This window comes from Hyalella azteca, unplaced genomic scaffold (genome assembly GCF_000764305.2).
Source record: "Hyalella azteca isolate HAZT.00-mixed unplaced genomic scaffold, Hazt_2.0.2 contig17590, whole genome shotgun sequence".
Taxonomy (NCBI): Eukaryota; Metazoa; Arthropoda; class Malacostraca; order Amphipoda; family Hyalellidae; genus Hyalella; species Hyalella azteca.
The window spans coordinates 393,368-417,905 of NW_025947367.1; the positions used below are offsets into that span (position 1 = coordinate 393,368).

Sequence of the window (24,538 nt, forward strand, 5' to 3'; positions counted from 1 at the left end):
ATTCGTGCATATGTACCAGGCTTCTCTACTATCAAACGAACTCTCCCATTAAATCAATAACATTTATATTGCCAACATAGTAGTTATGGAAGCGACTTGTTTATATCCAGAAAATCAATCACAAATGGCGTTTTGACACTTTCATTATAAATTCATAAATTATACTGCGAGTAGCCGACATCTTTCATTTATAGGAAATAGTCACAATTGCTGAGCGTTCCAATTAACTAAGAGTCCTGCCAGCCTTCATCCTGATTCTTTTCGCCATGCGCTAATGACGCTTTGTTATCTATAAAATACAGGCAAAAAATAGTGCAATTATCATAATGAGTGCAGAGAAACGCCCATTTCCCCCTCACGGAGAAATTTAAGGCCACAATTCAATAGTTTTTATCGGTATTGCGAAGACACTGGAGCCCTAATGGGTCGAGTCTTCCAGAATATCATGCATTCTTCCGCAGCGCAGCAAACTCTTAAGTAATTAAGTGGACAGAAGCTAACCAGCCATCCAGAACTACCTGGCCCAGCGGCCATATCACCTTCAGCTGCCCCGCGTTCTGAACCTCATGGGGCTCTTCTACCGTCTTTTGTTGGGGAATTTCGGCTACTGCAGACTTGAGGATTTTGAGTGAGTATACTCGTGTTTGTCTGTACGAAGCATGCTATTGTTTGATGCTTCTTATAGATTCTTCGTGGTACCACACCATTCCAATGAACGACAAGCGTCGCGCGAGTTCTGCGTCACGGGATGATTGAATGTGCTTAAATGGCAGTTTAATCTATTGCCGAAGATTGTGCTAATTAGTATATCCATTAATCGTAATTATGGTAATCGGCCACTATACTGCAAAGTTATTATTCGGGTGATGAAATCGCGATTGGTTGTCCAACAATCTACTCGTTTCCCTCTTTTCATAGAGGTCGATTTTAGTTCAATGGTCACTTGACGTCGCATTGAATTCATAATTAATGATATGAACTCAACATATTACTAGATCCGCGCGCCTGGAATGTTTGCTTAAACGAATCTTCAGAGAGACGAAACCATTTCGCTACGTGTTGCTCTTTTTGCATTTGGCCAGCGTATATAAAAAATTTCAAATGACAATAAAATTTGATACTTTACAATTTTTTTATTCACTATCGTATTTCTGCTGTAGAGCACTTACGTCTGGCCAGCAGGGAGCGGGACCAATAAGGCATTGCTTCACTAGCTTCCACATCTGCGTTGATTCTCATCGCGATCAAAGATAGCGCAGTCGAGGATGCTTCTCACAGTCTAATGCTATTCCTATGGCAGGAGTCACCACTTTGAGCTCAGCCGCTTCTTCTCCAATACGCAATCCAATGTGCTCGACCAGATTTTTTCTGCTCGTGTTCTTTTAAAGAGAAAAGTCGCCGCACAAGATTTTACGCCATTTAATAGCATTGGGATCTGACTTCAGTGAAACGATTTGCTTCGTAATGGAAAGAATGTAAGCTGCTGTCTCTAACAGAGAACCTCTCGGCAGAGCATTGATTAGGATTGCTTACTGGCGAAACAAGAGCAGGCCGGGAGACCCTCCGGCTCCGAGTAAACAGATGACTTAAGATGAGATTCCTTCCTACGGAGGTTTTTGTTTTTTCGTCAAGTTAGGATTATGAAGCGGGCATTATCATATAAATGAGGGTTGCGTGTTAGTACATCTTCGTACGTGTATAATCTGCGATAAACTGGCGCATGAGGTTAGCTTGCTCCCAGAGCTTTCTTCAACAGACATGCGAGATTTGTTTAGTTTCGAACTTTATTCAGGATCTAACCGCTTCGTTTGAAACATAATTTATGTGAAACCATGAAACATTTATTGCAAACATTTCATGTTTTCCCGTTCATTGATAAGTTTGGTCGTTGATTATTTCGGTGAGTGTCACTAGTCAGGAATGAGTAGCTATTATTCATTAGAAATGAGTGGCTGCAAGTCTGTTATAAGGAATGAGTGGCTTTTAGTCCGAAATTAGGAATGAGTTACGCTTTTTCAGTGATCCTGAACAAGCTTCTGTCATTTTTCTGCAATTAGTGGTTATATTGCAATGTTGGTCCGTTTTCAGGAGTTAGTGGCATTTTGTGACTTTATCTAGGATGAATGGCTGGATGTCGCCTGTGAGGTTTGAGTGATATTGTCAGCTGCCAGGATTGAGGACTGTTTGTCTGTTGTCATGTGAGTGAATTTTTTCAGTTTTCATGTGTGAATGCTTGTCAGTTAGCAGGAGTAATTGTTACGGTTTGCCGTTTCTCTGACATATAGATGTGTATTAACTATCAAGAGCGATAATTCATCCAATAGTGAGCAAGTCAAGAAAGAGGTTTTGTCATTAGACCTAGGTGAGGTCTGAGATGTCTATTCAGTCGTGTGAGTGTGTGAAGGATTTTATGTCTAATAGGTTATCTAAGCGTATGTGAGGCTGTGATGTCTAATCATCTTCGTGAAATATAAGAGAATCAGGTACTATATGCATTAATATCTGAATGCGTTTCAAACAAGAGTTGTCTGTATGAACTTAAAATTCGCATTCCGGCTTCTCCGACCGCAGATGGAATTATGAACAAACTGCACGATGGACTCGTTCGATTCAACGGTAATTTTTGTGGTGAAAATTCCGAGTTTCTTTAATTAATTGATATATATATTCAAATATGACGCTGCACTGTGCAAACGTTAAAAATATTCTTCAGTGTCACAATTTGTGAAATATTTACGCTCAAAATATTATCAGCATTGAAAACGGCGGGAACTAAAGTAAATACTGAGGGTAAATTCATATAAGGCGTTGAGGCTATGATGGTGAGCTGAGTACGGAGTATAGAACACAGGACGAGTCTTCAAAAGGACGATTCCTCAACTTGTCTCGAGTCCTCAGAAGGATTTCCTAAAAATAGCTTCGAGTTAAAAGAAGGAGGTCAGGCCAAGGGGGCTTTTTCTGAACTGGGTTATTTGCCTGCCGACCAAGCCGGTGATATGACAATTACAGGCGCCATAGGCACGTCGGCGTCACTACACGCGCAATAGAAATAGACGCGCTTCTGATCTAGAGATGATGAAGCTATTAGGGAGGGTGGGGGCGGTGCACGGGAGGTGTGGCTCTTTAAGATAATATTATCTTTAAGAAGATTAATGTTTCCACAAGCTACTATTTTATTTAATTGTAAATGTCGGTAAATAATCATAGGCAGCATCGTTCGTTAAATGTGCGTATTTGTCCCTCATTTTTTTTTAATTTTAATTATACAGTAAATTGTCTCAATAACATTTGCTTTAAGAATTATTATGGCCATTCTGAAGCACAATTGAAATCTAATGTCGAGATCCTTGAATCGCCCGTTTCAGCGAAACGTAGTCTTGACTGAATGATAGTGCAATTTAAAGACAAAGATCAACCCTCGTATCGGAGTGTAGAGCAAAAATAGAACAAACTATTGATACTCACATCTGTAACAGGAATCGTCCCGGTGCACGTGAAGTGATCAGATTTGTCGAGTTGCGTGGGCGCGACCACCTCAGGTCAATTGAGTGTTCTACATATGATCATATCCATATAAACCATGTAAAAATTAATTGCATTCAGGATAAACTGAAAAACGGGACAGTCCATGAATACTTGGATATGAATACTCTAGTTCAAAATCATATTGTAGCTCAAATATGAATGACTCGTTTTACTCGCATGAAATAATGCCAATTTTGTCCACTACAAACTCAGAAAAGCCTCCTGGGTTCTTATAATAGAAGAGACTGACCAGCAGACGGGAATAAAGTGCAGGGTTCTAATGGAAAGGCTCAGCTCTGACGTTTGCACCAACGCGTCGGTCAGAACGTGACGCTTGTCTCCTCCAACGCAATACACCAATACACGTCAATAACACAATACACGTTGTATTGTATACTCGTTGGTATACAACACCAATACATGTTGGTGTTTTTGATACATCACATGCGTCGACGTTGGTTTCTTCCTTAAGTCACATGCATCAGCAATTTTTCCTCACTTCACCTGTGTCAGCGCTGTTTTTTCCTCACATCACCTTCGTCAAAATTGCATTTTTCTTGCGTCACCTGCGTCAGCGTTGTTTTTTCCTTAAGTCGCCTGCGTCAGCGTTGTTTTTTCCTTAAGTCACCTGTGTCAGCGTTGTTTTTTCCTTAAGTCACCTGCGTCAGCGTTGTTCTTTCCTTAAGTCACCTGCGTCAGCGTTGTTTTTTCCTCACTTCACCTGCGTCAGCGTTGTTTTTTATCCTGAAGTCACCGGCGTTAGCAATGCTTTTTCCTCACTTCACCTGCGTCAGCGTTGTTTTTTCCTTAAGTCACCTGCGTCAGCGTTGTTCTTTCCTTAAGTTACCTGCGTCAGCATTGTTTTTTCCATAAGTTACCTGCGTCAGCGTTGTTTTTTATCCTGAAGTCACCGGCGTTAGCAATGCTTTTTCCTCACTTCACCTGCGTCAGCATTGTTTGTTCCTTAAGTCACCTGCGTCAGCGTTGTTCTTTCCTTAAGTTACCTGCGTCAGCGTTGTTTTTTCCATAAGTTACCTGCGTCAGCGTTGTTTTTTCCATAAGTTACCTGCGTCAGCGTTGTTTTTTCCTTAAGTCACCTGCGTCAGCGTTATTTTTTCTTAAAGACACCTACGTCAGCGTTGTTTTTTCCTCAAGTCACCTACGTCAGCGTTATTTTTTCTTAAAGACACCTACGTCAGCGTTGTTTGTTCCTTAAGTCACCTGCGTCAGCGTTGTTCTTTCCTTAAGTCACCTGCGTCAGCATTGTTTTTTCCATAAGTCGCCTGCGTCAGCGTTGTTTTTTCCTTAAGTCACCTGCGTCAGCGTTGTTTTTTCCTCACTTCACCTGCGTCAGCGTTGTTTTTTCCTTAAGTCACCGGCGTCAGCGTTGTTGTTTCCAGAAGTCACCTGCGTCAGCGTTGTTTTTTCCTTAAGTCACCTGCGTCAGCATTGTTTGTTCCTTAAGTCACCTGCGCCAGCGTTGTTTTTTCCTGATGTCACCCGCGTCAGCGTTGTTTTTTCCTTAAGTCACCTGCGTCAGCGTTGTTTTTTCCTTAAGTCACCTGCGTCAGCGTTGCTTTTTCCTTAAGTCACCTGCGTCAGCGTTGTTTTTTCCTCAAGTCACCTGCGTCAGCGTTGTTTTTTCCTTAAGTCACCCGCGTCAGCGTTGTTTTTTCCTTAATTCGCCTACGTCAGCGTTGTTTTTTCCTTAAGATACCTGCGTCAGCGTTATTTTTTCCTTACATCACCTGCGTCAGCGTCGGTTTTTTCTTACGATACCTACGTGTGCGTTGTTTTTCTCCTTGCCTAAACTGCAAGTGCCTACACGACTTGAGAACCTGCATTTCATGCACGCCGGATTAGAATATGTAAACTGTTCGACTAAAATCAATAGAAACAAAAACTGAAAATAAATATTGTAGCTAATTACTAAGATAAAGATAACAATGCCGACAATAAGTGGAATTGTATGCATCCAAAAGAATAATTGTACGATGGATCTTTCATAATTGATTCTGTTCATCACTCGAAGTGGTCTAGACGCACATTTCGTGTGTGATATTTAATTACAGAGTGTGGTTGTTTATACAACAATCTACGGGAGAACAATGAAACTCCAGTGCTGTGCTATTGTGCGCACTGAAAAGCCGATGCCTTTACGGGTCTTCCTTCTTAATTACGCCATGTGATCACCATCGTCGACATCACTACATTTATAGCTGCCAATGTGATGGGGATCTCTGTGAAAGACTGTATTGATGAAGAAGTTGTCATTAAAATGTACTGGGAAAGATATATATTTCTCAATGCATTCGAATAAATTTTTTTATTAGATTCTCACGACCAATTATGCAATTCAATGCATTTTGTGTTATCCAAAGCATTTTTTGTTATCTCTCGTGATATTTAATGCCTACATTAATATACGGCCTCCGCTTAACCGCGCTCGTGTCATTTAATTGTGACGTAAAATGACCTGAAAGAGAACTTTTTTGGGTGTGGCGCGTGAAGGGTTTGGTGTAAACAGCAAAAAATAACGACCGTCGCAATAAATCTGGCCTTTTAAGTAAAATCAAATTAGTTGTTCGGTGATAAGGAACTGTTTAAAATATTCCATGCCGTTTATTAATATTTAACTCACTTGCTTAAAACGTAGCAGCTGCTCCAAACATTTTCACATAGCTTGAATACACTTCGCGTACATCTTCTTGGTGTTACGAATAATCAACTTACTGAAATGTTACAAATTATAAGAAATCTTATATATCCGCTATGTTGAAAGAAAGACCTCGATATCCTCTATATTGAGAAATAGCCTGTATGGAAAAAGAGTGCTTTGTGCATGTACTTCATTTCACTTGGTACGGATATGTAAGGAATCAACTGTGTAAGTCGTTTCTCTAGCATTTATAATAATACTAATGTATCAACTTACCTAATTTTCTTATATTTTGCAAAATTGTTTCCCAACTCGGGAACACGCTTTGATTTCATTACAAATATCTGTATGAATTTTGAATCACTTCTTATAAACTTTCTTATTTATTTCGCCGCAATATAATAATCATCAAATCATTTCATTCCCCTGCCATCTATATGAAAAATGGTTTCGTTTTTGCATTTTTTCCTGAAAAGAAACTGTGTTAGATAATGTATATAATTTATATGGTGATTACTTTTATTTAATAGCCGTGAGTTCTTAAGACTGCTGACTTTTGATTTCAGCCTGGTGGGCCGTGTAAGGCAAACGGTTCATATATTGACAGAGCTTTGATCAAAAGAAAGTCTCGACGGCTTAATTGTGCGTGCGCGGATGAAGAGAAAAATTCGAGTTCGTTTGCAAGTCGGGGGTGTGATCCAGGCGTTCGGCAACGAAGCGTAATCCAATAGATTTGCTCTTCTAGGAATGCCAATAACTTGCACTCACTCGACTACACCTGATAAATCCTATGTCTCAGTTTCAGGCAGCAATTAGAGGGTCTCTCGGCCAGTTAATTATCTCGGTGAGGGCTTTGTGAGCTCCGTCGAACTAATTGATTAAAGGGCTCATGAGGGGAGCGATGGGGGTGCCTACGCTGGCTGACGGGAGCTGCCGGGAGGGAAGAGGGATGTGATGTCCTCAATTGGGTGACGCAAACATCGAGGAGAAGAATGTTCATTGGAAATTATGCAATAAAATAAATGAACCTTTATTTGTGAAATATTGTTTTCCTTTGCTACTTCAAGTTAGCAAAACAATGAGTTTTTCTGCGGCTTCCGTTGTTTTATGGCAGGGCAGGCTGACCAATCAAATTGTTATTACCTTCTAAATTATATGGGGATTTAATGCCGTAAGTTTTCATTTTCTTGCATTTTTTAGACTGTTACGTTATTCCGATGAAAAAAATCCCCGTTAAGTTGATTTAAACAAAGTCTCTTTAACTGCTTCTAAGGATACCATAACCACGCCAAATCATTGACATTTACCGCTAGCGTCAGCGTTAGTAACAAAAGAACACCAAAAACTTCACCGATTTCATAATGATATTTACACGTGCGACATGACCAGTTCACACGAGTGCTTGAATAGAGTCCACTTCATCAGAAGGAAAGCCATTACCCACGACGAGTAATGAAGTCGAGCGGAGGGAAAAACCTATAATCTCCCTGCCGAGGACGCACCATTGCATTTTGCTTCTGCACCATAAAGCAAACTACTCGAATTCTGGCGCGATGGTGTCATGGAACCGAGGTGGTCTGAAAGGAAACGCATAAACTTTGACACTTGTGAAGAAGTTGCCTCAAAAGACTGAGAATAATTTGGTCATTAGTTGTTTCTTAATGCCGTATGCTGTATCAAATTTGAACTCCGTTTATTTTTATTGAGTGACCATCTTAGTGTCAAATCACACTTTGAGAAACGAGAAATTAGCTTCAAGGTCAATAATTATTTATTCTGAATCAGAACTATTTCGATCATGCCTTGTTAGTTGAAATAAAATCGTCGCTTTGCATCATTGTGGCCTCGTAACTTTTATAGAGCGAGAATTAATTTTCAATTGCAGTAACTTAACAGAATCCTTATTTTCATGTGATGAGTGCCGGACGCCGCTTGAGATTACGAGCAATTTAACGTTAATCAAAGAAATAAAATATAAATAATTATTTGAAGCCTTGTAAAGGTTGCAAGTCTGATCTCTAACAGCGTTTGCCGCTCCTCGAAAAGTGGCTCTGCTGTAAGTAAGTTGAAGCACTTTGAGCTCCGCTGATAGACAGCTGATAAATACTTTGATGAGATGTAAGTTAAGAGCAAACAATGCTTTGAATGGCGAGCTTCATCACAGTAGATGAGAAAAATCCCAGGTGCAAACACCGGCGACGACTACGATGGCTGCACGTGAATATCCGTCTGTTTCATCGCAGCAGAGTATCACCCTAAATCCCGGATCTTTAGTCGAGTTCATCGCCGTGGATGAACGTCGCTCTGACCGTGCAGCGCCAACTCTGAGCCTAACGCGCCCGTACGGACGGGCCAGGTTTGCAGAGACGCCTCCAGGACGTCTGTGTAGGCAGGCGAGGCTCTGTATTACATTTCAAAAAGCCCCCGAGCCTCGTAAGTGATGTAGTCGAAATGTGAAGGATCGGGTCGGTGATGGTCGTTCTGTTTCCTATTTGTCAGAAGAGAAAAAGAAGCAACTCCGTAGAATTGGAGAGAATTGAGTGCGAGTCTTTGGTGGGGTGAGAGGGAGGAGGGGTGAAGGAGAGGGGACGACAGATGAGGCCAAAGAGAAGGGCAACGATATGATTGTGCTTAGAGAGGGTCATTCAAGAGCATGATGAGGTAATTGAAAGAGGGAACTTTGATGAGGGACACTGGCATCAAAAAGAATGCGTCGACTGAGAACTTGAATGAATTGAATAAGAGCTCATTAGATGATGTTCCAAGGGAGTCTTGATGATTGGTAGACATGTCGACATGAATGTATGCGTGCATTGCCGGGACCGTTTTACTGATGGTATGAGCAAATCAAGGCAGTGGTTCAGATCGAGGAATGCATGGCATGCGCACATAAAGATGCAGCTTGAACAGGACAACAAACATGTGATTCAGCTCCAGAAGTCTCTGTTTGTGCAGATGATGTATAGCTTCTCAGGCGTTTCCCTGAGAACTGCAAAACTTGATACCTGCAGATTAGACTCTTCTTGCTTCTATTGACGACATTCTGCATATTTCAAAAGTTCTGAGCAGAACACGACTGCATGCATCTTACCTAAGATGTTGCTTTCAGAGAAAGCATGATGCCAGAGTAATGAAGGTAGTGACAAAAAAATTAAAATTAAAATTAAATTAATTATACTTTCTTAGATGTTGAATTTTCATGTACTGAGTGGGAATTTCGATCGAGTGAGCTGCACGTGCCTTCGTCATTATAGGGTAACGAATTTCCGGCACATACGGCGTAAGTCCCTATATGACTTAGCTGAGGCTACTCTTTCTTCACTCTGGTTACTAGTGTCAGCGGGGCCAAAAGTTGTGCCCTTAACTCTGACTCGAATCTCCTTACCAGTGTAACTGGTGTCGCTGGCTGTCACTAGCGCACGTTACTGGTATCGCTAGGCTGTTGCAAGCACACGTTACTGGTGTCACTAAGCTGACACTAGCGCTGGTTACCGGAGTTGCTACAGTCTTTCGACTGGTGTTGCTTCTCTGGTTTGCCAGCAGTGCGTGCATCCGTTACTGGTGTCACAGGCATGCGTTACTGGTGTCACTAGACTGCCCTTAGCGTACGTCACTAGCGCGCTGGTGCCACCACTCAAAACGCCGTGGGTCTTCCCGACGCGGTGATCGGCACATCATGACGACGTCGAGCAACGAAGGCCTCAGCGTATAATAAGAGCGGCGTCGTGGATGGACGCTTCGGAACCTCAGGTTGTCCACCTGTGAATTGTGCGTGAATTGTAATGGAGAATTTCTTGTGGAGTGCAGGCGAGGAACGGAGTGAGGGGAAGGCGAGGAACGGAGTGAGGGGAAGGCGAGGAACGGAGTGAGAGGAAGGCTAGGTGAAGAGTGAGGGGAAGGCTAGGTGCAGAGTGAGGAGAAGGCGAGGAGCAGAGTGAGGGGAAGGCGAGGAGCAGAGTGAGGGGAAGGCGAGGAACAGAGTGAGGGGAAGGCGAGGAGCAGAGTGAGGTGCAGGCGAGGTGCATTGGTGATGCAGGCGAGAAGTATGGCGCAGGGTGGTCTAACAGAACTTCTCATTGTAACATTTGAAATCCGAAATTGTATTAACTCATCGAAGCGATCACTAAATAAACAATCTCTGCGTTTAAAATATACATTTACATATTCAATAGGTAACAATTTCATTTCCCGACTTGCCCTCAACGTCACGTTTTAGATGTACTGAGAACCACTATGTAGGCATTGAATGCACGTAAAACGTCAAGCTGGATGTAAAGTGTTTGGAGACAGGCGCATTGAAGGAAATATTCCATACCATGTAATTGAATAATACGCACCTGACGAGAGCCATGGGATCGGTCATTATAGGGGCTTCTCACTTGATTACCTACACCCGTTCGTGTTAACGAGACCCTCGGTAGTTTTTCTTCTTCTATTATTCGGTAAGCTCTTACATGTGTTCCCTCAACTCCTCCTTTGTCATCCCTCGATTGTTTCAACAAGTTTTGTGTCGCGTGGGAAGCAAGCGGGCGAATTGTATCTCTGCATGTCACGAGGGGAGAGCTGTTAATAATAACTGCTTCTTTCAGTGAAGCTTCATGTGTGGAGAACGGGACTTTTGAAATTCAATCTCTGTGTTCCTGTGTTCTCATTGACAATGAGACTTTTTCCTTGTTTTTAAAGGGAGTTCATTGAATGCATGAAATAAATTTTGCTTCAGTTAGTGTAAATCAAGGCTTTTGCTCCCAACATTTATTCAATCACGGTAAAATTGGCCTCCAAAATAGTCCGTGAATTTTGTTGGGAAATTTATATTAATAATTGACCTATTGTCATAATTGACGTATTGTTAGTTTTATTTGAATAATATGATAGCAAGCTAGTTTCCACACGCATATGCCTCAGACAGTGGTTGAAGCTTGAAATTAAAAATTGCATGCATTTCTTTCAGATCGTTGCGTGGTGGCTGATAATTTACAGCGAATCTCGTTTACTGTATGAAATTCTTGTTATAAATACACAATTCTTGTTGTCTCCAAAATTACAATCTTATGTTTTTTTTTGTTCTTGCTGTGCACTGTACAATAGGAACAAAATTACATATCATTGTATAGCAAAAGATTAAGGATGCAAATGCCGAAAGCTGACGTCGTAATTAAAGTACATTGAGGATTTTACTTTTTTTATGAACCTGTGGTATAATATAAAGATCTATTGAAAAGTGCATGAATGATTCTATTGATGTTGTGAAAATTTTCAGACAAAAACTGGGCACTCTGTTGTCGTGTTTGTAACTTAAACTTTGGGGGTGAAATTTGTTTGAAAATAAAGATAAAATATAAATTGTAAATTTGCCGGTATGATGAAAGGCTTTTTTCTGTCACGCCCAAAGCGACGGTGCAAACGTAGCACTAATGAGATCTTCTTCGAAAATGCTTATCCAGCAAATATTTTGCTCGTCATCAATTAATTAGCCAACAAACTCGAGTGGATTTAGCAGTGCTTTTTAATCAGAGCTGCCAAAGCGCAAAGCTGATTTTAACGGAGCTGTTAGCAGCAGCCACTTTTCATTGTTTGTCCGCATATGAAGTATAATATTGGAGCATCGCCCGGTACTCGAAACATTAATGCAATGAATATACTTGCTGATAATTATCTTAGCTAGGAAATGAACTGTGATCGAGGGCAGCATCATTAAACCCTTCACAATGCGCTCCTAAGAGCTTAGCTAACGCGCGACCCTGCCTCACATCAGCCTAATGCAGCGCCTGACGCACTCGTGTACATCACAACTGCCACAGAACAGCACAGAACTTTAGTTAATTAATATTCAGTTTCAGTTGATGATAAGGAAATAGTCAGCATGACTCATTACCGTGATACAAATTACGGCAGAGAATCTCTAATATTTATGTAGACACTCGCACTGCGTATGCTTGTGTAAATCGAAGTCTTCGAGGTGAGCACAATAGAATCCCGGGTGCCTGTGACTACAATTGTTACAATTTTTAAATACGAGAAGGATATGACGTTACTCAACATTTTACCTATAGATAAGATCTTTGGATATTTTTTCGCAGAAAATAAGTGAGCGCAATTTCCCGCATCGTATGACACAGTAGGGATCAGGCTCGCTGTACCCTTCAAATTATGATAATAATCCAAAATGCTACGCTGATTAATCCTTTAAGTTATACATGGCGTAGAGAAGATTTTAGTTGTGAACGTATTTCTCAAGCAGTCAAGCTGAATTAAATTTAATTTTTTTATAAAATAATATCACATTCTTGATAGAGTACATGATCAGTATTGGACATTTTAACCGTTAAAAATCTCGTGTCAGAAAATAGAAAATTTTAAAGTTATAATTCAGTAATAATGATCAAGTTCAATAGCGCTTCGATATTCTACATCTAAGAGAGCCAATTATTATAAATGCTGTGCAACTAACTTGTGCGCAAAGTTTAGTCTTGTAATTCTTCACCTGAAAAATCGACTCAAGACCGTTTGTCAATTCCGAGAGAACATTGTCAAGTCCTTTATCACACTTTGAACAGAATATAATTTAAGTTTCTCTTTCTTCAGGCTTGCTTCTGTTTCCGTAAAAACAATTTTTGTAATAATCTGTAATATAAGTGCATAAACATAGTGTCATCTTTAAGCTTATATTCCATCCATTGTAACTTTCTCTAAATATTCAGTTCGAACGTCACAGCAAAGTTTGTTCATCACTATTGGACATCTTTGCTATTATTTTAAATTTTGATTGGATCCTCGACATTCCTTCGAATATATTAAGGTTCCTATTCATTCATTTCCATTAAAATACATTCAGATAACAGACGAATTACCATCCAATTGCAGCTCCGGTAAAATGAATAACTTAAATCTTCGGGTAAAACTCCGTGGAGTTTTCCGAACCCCGGCCTCCTGACAGCATTGGGTATAAGATGCGTAGCGAAATAATGGTCATGTACGAGAGCCTATTTGCTCAGAAGTATTTTTACTATGTTTTGGTTTCATCATGGAATTTGGATTTAGACCAGTTCGATAACAACCAACTCTAATATCACAATCCCTTCTCCTGCCCACTTGAATTTAATAATTCCAGAATATCTTCCTGTACTTTATTATCCACAATTCCATTGTATATCTTTACAATAATTTTTCCGAATTTCGACGTTTTTTTGTGGAACGATGTAACTTTACATTTAAAGTGAATTAGTGACAGTCCTTTACTTGGTAGTAGAGAAATAAGTATGACGAATTCACTGCAAATAAATGAAACATATATAAATAAATATTCGAAACCATTTTACCAATCTACTTTTTTCTCGTAACTTTGATTATATTCAGAAAAATATTTCAGACTGGATAAATCATTAACTCATCCGTGAATTTCATGGAAATAAAATTCGAATTTTTTTCCTGCTCCGGAGAGTATGTATATTTTTACCGAACTTGAAACACTATAAAATAGATCACTTGGGAAGATTTTTTCGTTTATTAGATTGAATTACTATTAGGTTGAGTCTTAACATATTAGCGTTGAATTATTATATATATTAGATTGAATTATTATTCGGTTGAGTCTTAATAACTGCGTAGGTTGAAAGAAAAGTTTGTTGTTCAATCCTTTATACAAGAAATGATGACATAAGGCATGTTATGTAGTCATGCCACTCAGAGTGCACACCGCATCGTACATTACTAGAGAGTCCACGAGGAAACTAAGGAAAACAAAACGAAAACAATGCCTTGAAAATAATGTTCATACACGTATTGCACACAAAAGCTCTAAATTAATATGCTCCATCCAAATTAAAGGGTTGGAGTTATTCAATATGGAAAATACAAGGCGAGTGAAAAATGTGAGCGTTTTCAAGGTGAAAAAGTTCGAAAACTACACAGATTTTTCTTAATTCAAAAATACATGTTTTAAAAAGGATGACTAAGCAGAGATTCAAGACGTGTATCCAAACTCTTAATCACATTCGCTTCAAGATAAAAAGTTAATACCGAGAGCACCATCCTTGACTGACGCTTAGCATATAGGGTCGAAATACGTCGTGCTACAGCCACGCATTGTGGAACAAAATAACACTTTTGTTATGTCTTAAATTTTTATGAAATTCATATTGAAACACCACTCTAACGTCGTTGTTTTTGTATTTACACATTTTTATTTTAGAGAGTTACTATAACAGATTATCGATTATTAATAAAAATGTTACCAATATGCCCTCATCATGTTCTCAGATAACCAGTTCAAGTTGGTGGACAAAAGTAATAGTGATTGATTCAATGATTGAGCCGATACAAATTCAAAGATAATATTGTAAAGCGGCCTCCTAAAATTTGACACGGACATTAGATTATTAAATCAACAACAGAGGCGCGTCCGGAAATTGATCTTGAGACTCGGATACCACAAGAAGTATGTCATAAACCTATACTCCACCTAGTCAAATATCTCAAAATAAAGGAAACATTCATTTGAAAGGCGACATTATCTTCGAACGACACAGAATTTTTGTGACGAGTACTGGAACATTTCTGCAATTTGAAAAAAAGATGAAATTTAGTCTACTTGAAATAAGGGTCGAATTTCTCTTACATAAAAATGTATGAATTTTTACCAAGTGCTCTAAACCACTGAAATAGAGAATGTGTGAAGAATAAACCAGAGAAGTTTCATCCCTTCAGGGGATCACGTATTTAATGCATTTATTGCATACAGAATAGTGTTTCTAATTGTCTAGTCTAATTGTCCATAAATAAAATGAAACATTCAAATTAATTGCACTGTCTTCGTTATCTGATGATTGCACTCCCTCTACTAATTGATTGATTGCACTGCCACGATCTGGATTTATTGCCAAATTTTTCAGGTGATCTTAAAAAACTCGAGATTAACAGCAGAAAAATGTTATGAAAATAACCGTCATTGAAATAACAGCATATCACGATTGAAAAATGGAAGGAATTAATCGAAGTGTTCATGACGATGAAGTGATTAAAAGGATGTCACTTTTTAAAGCAAGCTGGCGTAGACCAAATAGATCAGCCTGAGATATGGCCAATATATTTACTGCAGAAATTTTATTTGTATGAATTGACAAACGAAATGATTTAGTAAGTACGTAATCGATTACCGATGTATGTAACATTCACTGAATATTACCGTTACCAGCAAATTAGACAAGATTACAATCAGACCACCCAAATATAGAACAACAGCATAAATGGAACACAGGTGAAAGATTAAACGATTAGAAAAAATGAGCCTCCAATTCTACAATTTGTTTAATTTTCTGATTATAATGACTTATGATGCGTTCAGCTCCTTCTTCATTCAATTCATTTCTTAATTAACGCAGGCCAACATTCCATTTAATTCACCGTAAAAAATAACAGCACCAAGCCATAGAGTTTCCGTGGAACATCTAATAAAAATGCGCGCAAGCAGAAGATGCTGTTAGTAGAACTTGCTGGTCAATATTTTGTGGATAAAAATTATACATTTTCTCCGGCATAAATTATCCATGATGAACATATTTTAAAATTGAATTATACCTAAAAAAATTGCACTGAACAATTACATTATTCACAATTAGACAAAGATGCTAGATTTCTAAGAACGTATCACGACGGGAGTGAAAAGTCAGGAAACTTTGAGGCAGCTGTTTTTTGAACTCAAACGCATACTTTCCATAACGAGATGATATAACATTAAACTATCTAATGTGAGGATGATTTAGTTTCACCTTGCACATTCCACCGACTTCCATTTGAAGCTCGTACATCTCTGTGACGTACAATAAATACACTTACACTGGAACCACCCTCTACCTGCCGCACCAGAGCGCACAGTTCTCGGCTTCAACTACGCTTCATTACACGCAATAATTTACACACGCAATTGTCTACGTACACACGCTATTTACATAAAGTTTTCACAAGAAAAGATAAGCTACGTACTTTTTTTTACATTCACAGTCGTTGAAGCTCTTTGTTGACGAATTCAGACAGCGTTATACCCAGTAAAGCGCCAATTAATGAATACAATGACACGAAATTATCAAGATGACGTTGGATTCGATACATCCCTTTCGCATTTTTCGCTTCTCGCTAAGGAATCTGCCAGAAATTCCCGTTTATTGGTGTCTGCTACTGCTTGCACCTGACAAACTTCATTGGTATTTTGTTTATCCATAACCAAGTCTGGAAATGATTTACCTGGAGGAGGTTTCGATTGATGTTCTTCGTGAGTTCGCCATTTATTTTGCAAAGAATGCTTATCTACGGATGATCGATCTACGCCTGGCGCGCCGTGCTCAACAACACTGCTCTCAAATCTCTGAGGCGATGTTTTAGGTTGCATCTTCTCATCGTTTGTTATAGAGCCACAAACTGATGATACCGTAGTGCGCTGCTCTGGTTGCAATCCTAGGGAATTCTTCTCAGTGCGAATGGAGCTTAAGTTGCATTTATTATTGCTTGTTTCTTTGTTATGATTGAGCTCTTCGTCTTTAACAAGAAAACTTTTTTCTTTGTCGTCCTTTAGACGTAATGACTGTAAAGAAGCTTCAGGAAGGTGATCATTTTGTTCAGAAGTAGAGGATTCAAATCTTTTCTTTACATCTGGAGAATCCTGAGACTGGTTTGATATCGCCAATTGCATGACGTTCTTGAAATGACTTTGGACATTTGCAGCTTGGTCAACGGTCGATTCTAGATTGCACTTTATTCCCAAGTCACTGCTAATTAATGTTAAATCCTTGGCTTTATTACATGACTCATTTTGTGTGAGTTTGGATGCATCCAACGACGTCTTGACCACGCATCGGGCATGGCTGCTGGTGTCGTTGACGGAGTTACTAGAGTCTAAGAAGTGTTCCCGCACTGCAGAAAAAGAGGTATTATTCGCCGGCCGCATGGCTTGCAGCGACTGTGACTGGCAATGGAGACCGGCCGGCGGGTACGAGACCGAGACCGCCTTGCGACCGTCCGGGGCGCCCAGGGACGACGAAGTCTCCTCGCCACTCGAGACGTCGCTGGCGCAGCCTGCGCTCGCCTGATGGATAAATTCAACAAGAAAACTTACTTCCCGGTCTAAAAATTCATTGATTTTAATCTAAACTAAGTTCAATGTTGTGTGATTTTGTTCGGAGTTACACTAAATGTTAGCAAGAAATTTCAAATTAATGAATAAATTTGAGAATATCTACTAAATTCTCGACGTGAATATTTCAGACCTGCGATGGGCTGGCGGGGGTGCTGCTGGCTTCAGATATCGTCCTGTTGGACGTCCCGTCAGGCTGCTGGACGAGGCAAACAAACATTAGAAATATTTTATTTAATGGTCTTATGTCGAGATCAACATTCAACAATTATAATAATAACGTTTATCGTCATCGGGTACAAATTAATGCAATGACAAAACACAGTAATCGAAAATTTAAAATAACAGTTTATTTCCTAATGATGTATGAAAATCCTTCATATAAGGTTAACTGTCAAACCTCAAACTAGATTGCTGTCTAAGAAAAAGATTACATCGTTTCAAAATTCATCATTCAAGACGTGTTGACTTCTGAAGAAGCATTAAGAAAAACTTACATTTATTCATCAGTTACATTAACAGGAATAAGAGATGACATCAACAATAGCTGGGTCTATACTTTCAAAAAAGTTAAGAGATCGTAAGTTCATCCGCCAATCATTGACGGCCTTTCAAGCCAAATCCACCAATAATAGACAAAAAAATAGAGCGTAAGTACTTACGTTCATTTAGCGAGTTTTGATAGTATGGCCCCTGATTAATAACTTCAACCGTAACTCCAAAAAATAAATATTCTTTGTGGTAGTGTTCGAGCATGAATTCAGCATTAATTTTTGGAAAATGCGAACCCCTCTGATATCGTCAGCGCTGTCGAACATCCAATAATAAGGCTTAATCAGAAGTGTATGAAGAAGCGATCAGCTAAACGAACCTTGCCATGCACTGCCCCCAGGCCGTGCAGGGGCGCCGCTGAACCAGCGGCGCTTTTGCGGTTTTTGGCGGAGGTCGAATTTTTGAGCTCTGCAGCCTCAGCGTTGGTCACGCCTTCCACCTTCTTCCACTTGGTGCGTCGGTTCTGGAACCAAATTTTCACCTGCCAAGAAAAAAGTTCAACAAATTAGTGACGAGGTCACGTCTAATTTTGTGAATAAGTTAGGCCCATTAGCAATCAAGACGAATATTTTTAAAACTCGGCTGTTACAATATTAATCGCCGATGATTAAAATATTAATTGTACAATGTATAAAATCAACATATGAACATATTTCCGCATGCTCATCAAATTAAAAACATTGACGTTTTTCTGTTGAGTGACTCAAAGAATTATTTTGCGGTCATTTAGATCTTAATTGTCTCATCGGTACTGATATAATCATGGAACTCAGTAGTGCAAACAAAAATTAAAATAATCAATAATCGGAAATTTTATGAGACGTGTTCGAATAGGACTTTGATGCAAACTGTCTATAATAAAAAATACATAACGAATAATTTCCCCCGGCAACATTTAAATATGTCGGATTGTGAAACCAACAGATAGTCTGCTTAACACATGATCCGGCCACTCAACCCTGGTTGACGATAAAAGCGTAAGCGTCGTGGCCGCTCCGTTGGATAATTAACGAATTTTTCCGTCATAAGTTGGTCGAAGTTTTGCGGAATGAGATTAAGACAACACCGGTAACTGCAACGGAAGTTACTTAATGGCTTTGATGGCAGAGCCGAATTTTATGGCCGCATCAAAACGCCGCGGTTCGTAAAAGATGTCAGTATGTAAAACTCGTTACGAGAGTCGCTTAGCAGTCGCTCGATCACCATATTGTTGTATGACTAGAATGTATTCAGAGCTGAAACAGAGAGTTTGATGAAGCAGGTGAATATGAAACGCGAGTTTATCCAGAAGAATCTTCTTAAATAAACACCAAAATAAAGCATGTCGTTCTCGGATTACATAACAACCATCACGCATGAACTTTGTAGCTTAGTTAATAGAATATTGCTTGAAAAGTTATGTTTTTATGGAATAATTTTTTAAAGATTGCGAGCTTAAACCCCGAACATTTTCTCGACCCTTACTTTTCTAAAGTTTGGCCTCGATGATTGCATTAGTCGTGAAAAAATTAGTTCAAGTATCAACGCTAAACTCGAAACAATTCTCCTCAATAGAATCGAATTCAAAAGAAAATTTAGTAGCATTCGAAGTGGAATAATTGTAATCAATTCATCAATCGGAATCGGTTTGAAAAAAAACTGAATTAAATAATGTTACCAATTAACGCAATCGCTGAAGTATTTCCTACGCGGGATATTTTTAACAGTTCTAAGTAATAATCAGAGATGTTAGGAATCAAATATATGTAGTGCAATTCTGGAGATTGAATGTAAATTAAATTACAGTGAACAAGTCTGCAACTTAGGAAACGGGAGGTTCTGTTCCATGCAATAAGGAGGTCTGAAAGTAAATAATAATATATGAATAGCACAAGACCTCACCATTTAAATGTACAGCCAGATCAATGTATAACACGAGATAATTTAGTTAAAAATAAACTCCGTACCGCTGCTTTGCACGAGTTTTTATTCTTAAAACATGAATTCAGATCGATTCTTTGCACGAGTTTTCAACATTAAAAGAAAGCATTAAGTTTGGTTTAATATATAAACATTGAAAGAAAGCATCAAGTTCAGTTGACATAACAGGCGTGAAGCTCAGCGACTAACTGTGCAGCGCTCGGGCGCAAAATGCCCAAGCCGTGAAAAGTAACGCCTGATTTTTGACGACATTTACTTGACATTTGGACCGCAAGAAACTTCTGTCAGCACATTAAAGTATCACATCGCGTGTGCGTCACGCCATGCATCAATAATAACTTCAGCCTAAAAGCGACATAACTAATAATGAACTTTCACCAGAAAACTATTAGCTGAACTTGTTTTGTGCAAGTATGGCGAGCGGAATTATAACATTCATTGGTTTCAATAAATACTCATCGATGAGATGAAAATACCTGTTAACAGTTGAAGCTGTTAATAGTTATTCGTCCAAAACTTATAAATGGTTTTGCAGAGTTTAAATTAATCAAGTCGTTGAAGCATCGCGATAGCTCATTGAGGTTGGAACAACGTTCCATTAGAATCTACTCTCATGCAAATGAGGACCGGCGGCAAGAAATAATTCATCTTACAAAATACTAAAGAATAGAAAAAATAAACTCGCACTATGAGGGAGCTAGTTTCACCGTGCAATCCGCCACGTATTTAATACGAAATCAAATATCTTCGAGTACACCGAGACTACCTCCGAATACTATATGGCAGCGATCGAAGTAGAGTAGAGTTATTTTTCATAAAATTATCGAGACGAATTTATTGAATTATTTTAAGAGGATGTTTTATGTTAAGAAATTACCTGTTTGAGTGTTATTTGTACACTCACCAACAACATATCGAGCATGAAGACACTTCCTCTTTTTTGTCAATTTTTTTCCAGACATTCCAATTACTCCCTTAACTGCGGGGTTACGCAGAATAATCTCCCCCTCTTTGTCTCCCTAAACACGGGGACACATAAAGTCTGTCTCCATCTTGATCCCACTTTGGTGTAGCACCATTTCCCCTCCCTCTTGCAAATCAAGGATTTTTGCGAAGTCCTGTGAGCTCCTCATAATCGCAGGACTCCTGAGCCTCCCAGGGACCCGTCCCAGAATGCTGATGTGCTCATTTTAGCTGGGAACTCATTTTTGGATAATAACTCATTTATGGCGAGCCACAAAAACACCGACGCATTAAGAACGCGTAAACGTGGACGTGATCTGAACATTCTACACGACGCCGTGCTTCCAGAACGATTATTTCGACTCGATGAACAAAGGCGACACGGCAGTGCATGGCTGAGCTCATTCAAATGCCTATATCTTCAATGTCAAATTTGCAAGCAAACAGGACACGTGCGGCCATATATTCCTGCTCGATATTTCAATACATTTTGAAGCGTGGGAGCAGTCGCAAGTTGAGCTAATTGGAGAAAAATCAATGGGTGCCACGTTCAAAACTACGTTAATATTTCACTTAATAAAATATCTATTTGGTCCTATTTTGCAATAGATGAAGGTAATATATTCAACATGAAATATCAGCACATTTTTTCGAGTTACAGTTGCGAAATTAGAAGCCCCGGGGTCCAGGAAGCATTATGAAGCTACATATAAACGTTCGCTGATGATCTTATTAGCACGCACGCCAAGTCTACACGCAATAATTGAGGCAATCGATCGATTTGCTGCGGTGCACGGAGGAGGTTTGTTTGGGCAAGAGATAAGAGAGATTAGCAAGTTAGAGAGTTGCAGGCTGGCCGAACATATGGCAGGACAAGAGCGCCGAAGCGATGTCGTGGAACGGCCACTCTTGTACACAAGAGTTTTGTTTTTACTGGCCTCAGCCGCATCGTTAGGAGAGCGATCGCTAGATTACTCTTAGCTTGGGCTCAAATAATGAGAGTTTAATTGCGCCCAAAAGACCTAATTAGAGCGGTCGTTATGACTAGAGTGTTGCAGAAGAAGAACCTCGTAAAGTGGGTCGCTAAGGGACGCTTCCAAGTGACTAGCAGGAGACTCTTAATAAAACAGACGCCATCGCCATCATTGAACCTTTGCGGGGCGTTTATAAAACGTGCCACAAAAAACGCCGCTTAAAACGTCTCATTAAACTTCTTAGAACAAAAAACTCTGCCCTGAATACAGGCTTCACGACTTTAAACACGTTCATTTGAATGATAAGCGAGACGAAGTTAAGCCACCAAGCAGTGACGCATGCATGCGGTGTTTTTAAATGCAGGTTAGTCACGTTCACTTCAGAGTTTTGCTGTTGAAAGTAAAGCAAAGCTCGTGCTTCGTCATTATAGCAGCTGATTGACAGCTCAGTCACCTCCCTGTGGCCTCGTCCGCTGCACTACATTTAAGTGACACGAGGAGATGCAGAGCTCGTGGAGGAAATTCTTCTCCGCGGAGAACGAAAGTCAGTAGAGAAATTAGGCAGGAATATTGAAAAGTTTTCGCCCGAAAATATCTTACAAACTGGCACGTGATTCAATGTTTGACTTTAAGGTAATATTAAGGTAATTTTTCAATAAATTTGTATGTAGGAATAAGCGTAAATTAAATTTATTGATAAAATAACGATATTAAATGATACATGCAGGTTCAAATGCCAGGTATCAACCATTTGTGAGAGATTTGGAAATTGTATAACGTTATTGTGCATTTGATCCTTGGTGTTACATCGATTTACGATGGAGCTCACCCCGAATACGCATTAAAACACCATACATGTTTGGATACTGATTTAAAGGTTAAACGACACCGTTTGTGATAAAGCCATGGCCACGTTAACCTTTAGGCTGGCAAGCAATTTATTCTATAGCACGCGGAAGATGATCGTCTCTGGAGACGAAGGGGTGTGGGCTCCTGAGACAGTCGCCTGTCATTCTCCTGTCACGTTGCCGTCACTGCAGCGACACACGGAAAGCTACGTGTGAAATAAATCATCCACTGCGTTAAGAGTCTAAAAGCCGACACGGCTTCAAATAATCAAGAGCCCCGCGCAAGCCAAATCAAAAGCTCAGCGGCTGCGCGCTACTGAATGGAACGCAGGACAAGCTGGAGCATTTCATCAACTGGGGGGACTATTGAACACTTGATCAACACTATTACTGTGATTAATCAAATGCTGTACGAAGTCTACGCTCCATAGGTGAGTTCATAAATGAATTTAATCTCGGACAGTTTACATCAATTATAGAATCAACCTAAAGAAAACACGCAAGCAAGTAACTTGTGCTTCAGGCTTAACAAAAAAATTTATTTACCCAAAATTTCGAAAGAATTTATTTCAAGCACTAATTTTTAATAAACCACACCAACTTCTACATATATTGGAATAAATTTTCTCGCGATACCAATTAGATTTCCATAAAAATTCTCACTTGTGCACTCAACTTTGAAAAAAATAACCTGGACAAAAGCATCCGACTCAGTGTGACCGGAAGAGGTCCTGTCTTAATCGATTAAAAATCTAGGTGTTCACACTGTGGAGGACACGATGGCCAGTGTGAGGCAGCCAGAGGCGGTACACTGAGAGGTGTTCACACTGTGGAGGACACGATGGCCAGTGTGAGGCAGCCAGAGGCGGTACACTGAGAGGTGTTCACACTGTGGAGGACACGATGGCCAGTGTGAGGCAGCCAGAGGCGGCACACTGAGAGGTGTTCACACTATGGAGGACACGATGGCCAGTGTGAAGCAGCCAGAGGCGGTACACTGAGAGGTGTTCACACTAGGGAGGACACGATGGCCAGTGTGAGGCACCCAGAGGCGGTACACTGAGAGGTGTTCACACTAGGGAGGACACGATGGCCAGTGTGAGGCACCGAGAGGCGGTACACTGAGAGGTGTTCACACTATGGAGGACACGATGGCCAGTGTGTCTGGTCGTCAATATTGCATCTCGCTCAGTCGTGTCGAGCTCAACACGGTCGACCACCTGGACGCAATATCGGGCAACGCGTCATACGTTTACACGTATGTAAGCCGCGACTCATGTAGGATGCAAGGCAGACTATAGGTGGCCAACAAATGGCCATTCCTCCTTTTACTGACGAATTTAACAGAATTGGAATGATTCAGGCGCCGTTTCCCCCTGCCTCGCGTCACAGTTTCATAGCTCTGAGTTTTCCCTGGAGACGAACAGGCCGGGGCCCTTACAAGCCTTTTGTGACGGCCTGGCGAGAGCAGCGGTTCATATTGCAGTGAACGCACCTACCGCTCAGCTGCACAGCCACTGGTGACGTGCGACGTCAGTGATATTAATGGCTAAAATTACGTTTAGGGTGCAAGTGACGTCGTCGGACAAGATGTGTTATATTTAAGTGAGCTCAGTGAAACTTCCCGTCGTGAGTTGCAACTACAGTTATTGAACGAATAGCAAGAACGTGTAAACAAGGGGTGGCGTACATGTCTTCCTGCCTCACTATGGCAACAACTTGCCTCTTGAGGCTACGCACATTATCTCCTGCCTCACTATGGCAACAACTTGCCTCTTGAGGCTACGCTTTATCTCCTGCCTCACTATGACAACAACTTGCCTCTTGAGGCTACGCACATTATCTCCTGCCTCACTATGACAACAACTTGCCTCTTGAGGCGTAAGAGAGGGAGGGAAGTAGCGTCGCTTGAGTCTGCCGCTTTATTGAGATAGCGAGGGGAAAATTAGCTCTTGCCCTCGCAGACTAAGAG

At 40.2% G+C, this 24,538-nt stretch overlaps 1 protein-coding gene across 1 annotated transcript in view; it reads right to left on the bottom strand.

Moving 5' to 3' along the window:
- Window positions 1-13,937: 13,937 nt before the first annotated feature.
- The window catches only part of LOC108668431, a gene marked incomplete at its 5' end in the record, with an annotated part of 32,417 nt that continues 21,816 nt past the window's right edge, over window positions 13,938-24,538 (bottom strand). Inside the window, 3 exons of the mRNA XM_018155657.2 lie at window positions 13,938-17,261; window positions 17,443-17,508; window positions 18,181-18,342. Of these exons, the coding sequence (XP_018011146.2) occupies window positions 16,266-17,261; window positions 17,443-17,508; window positions 18,181-18,342 (1,224 nt within the window). The remainder of the gene's footprint in view (window positions 17,262-17,442; window positions 17,509-18,180; window positions 18,343-24,538) is intronic.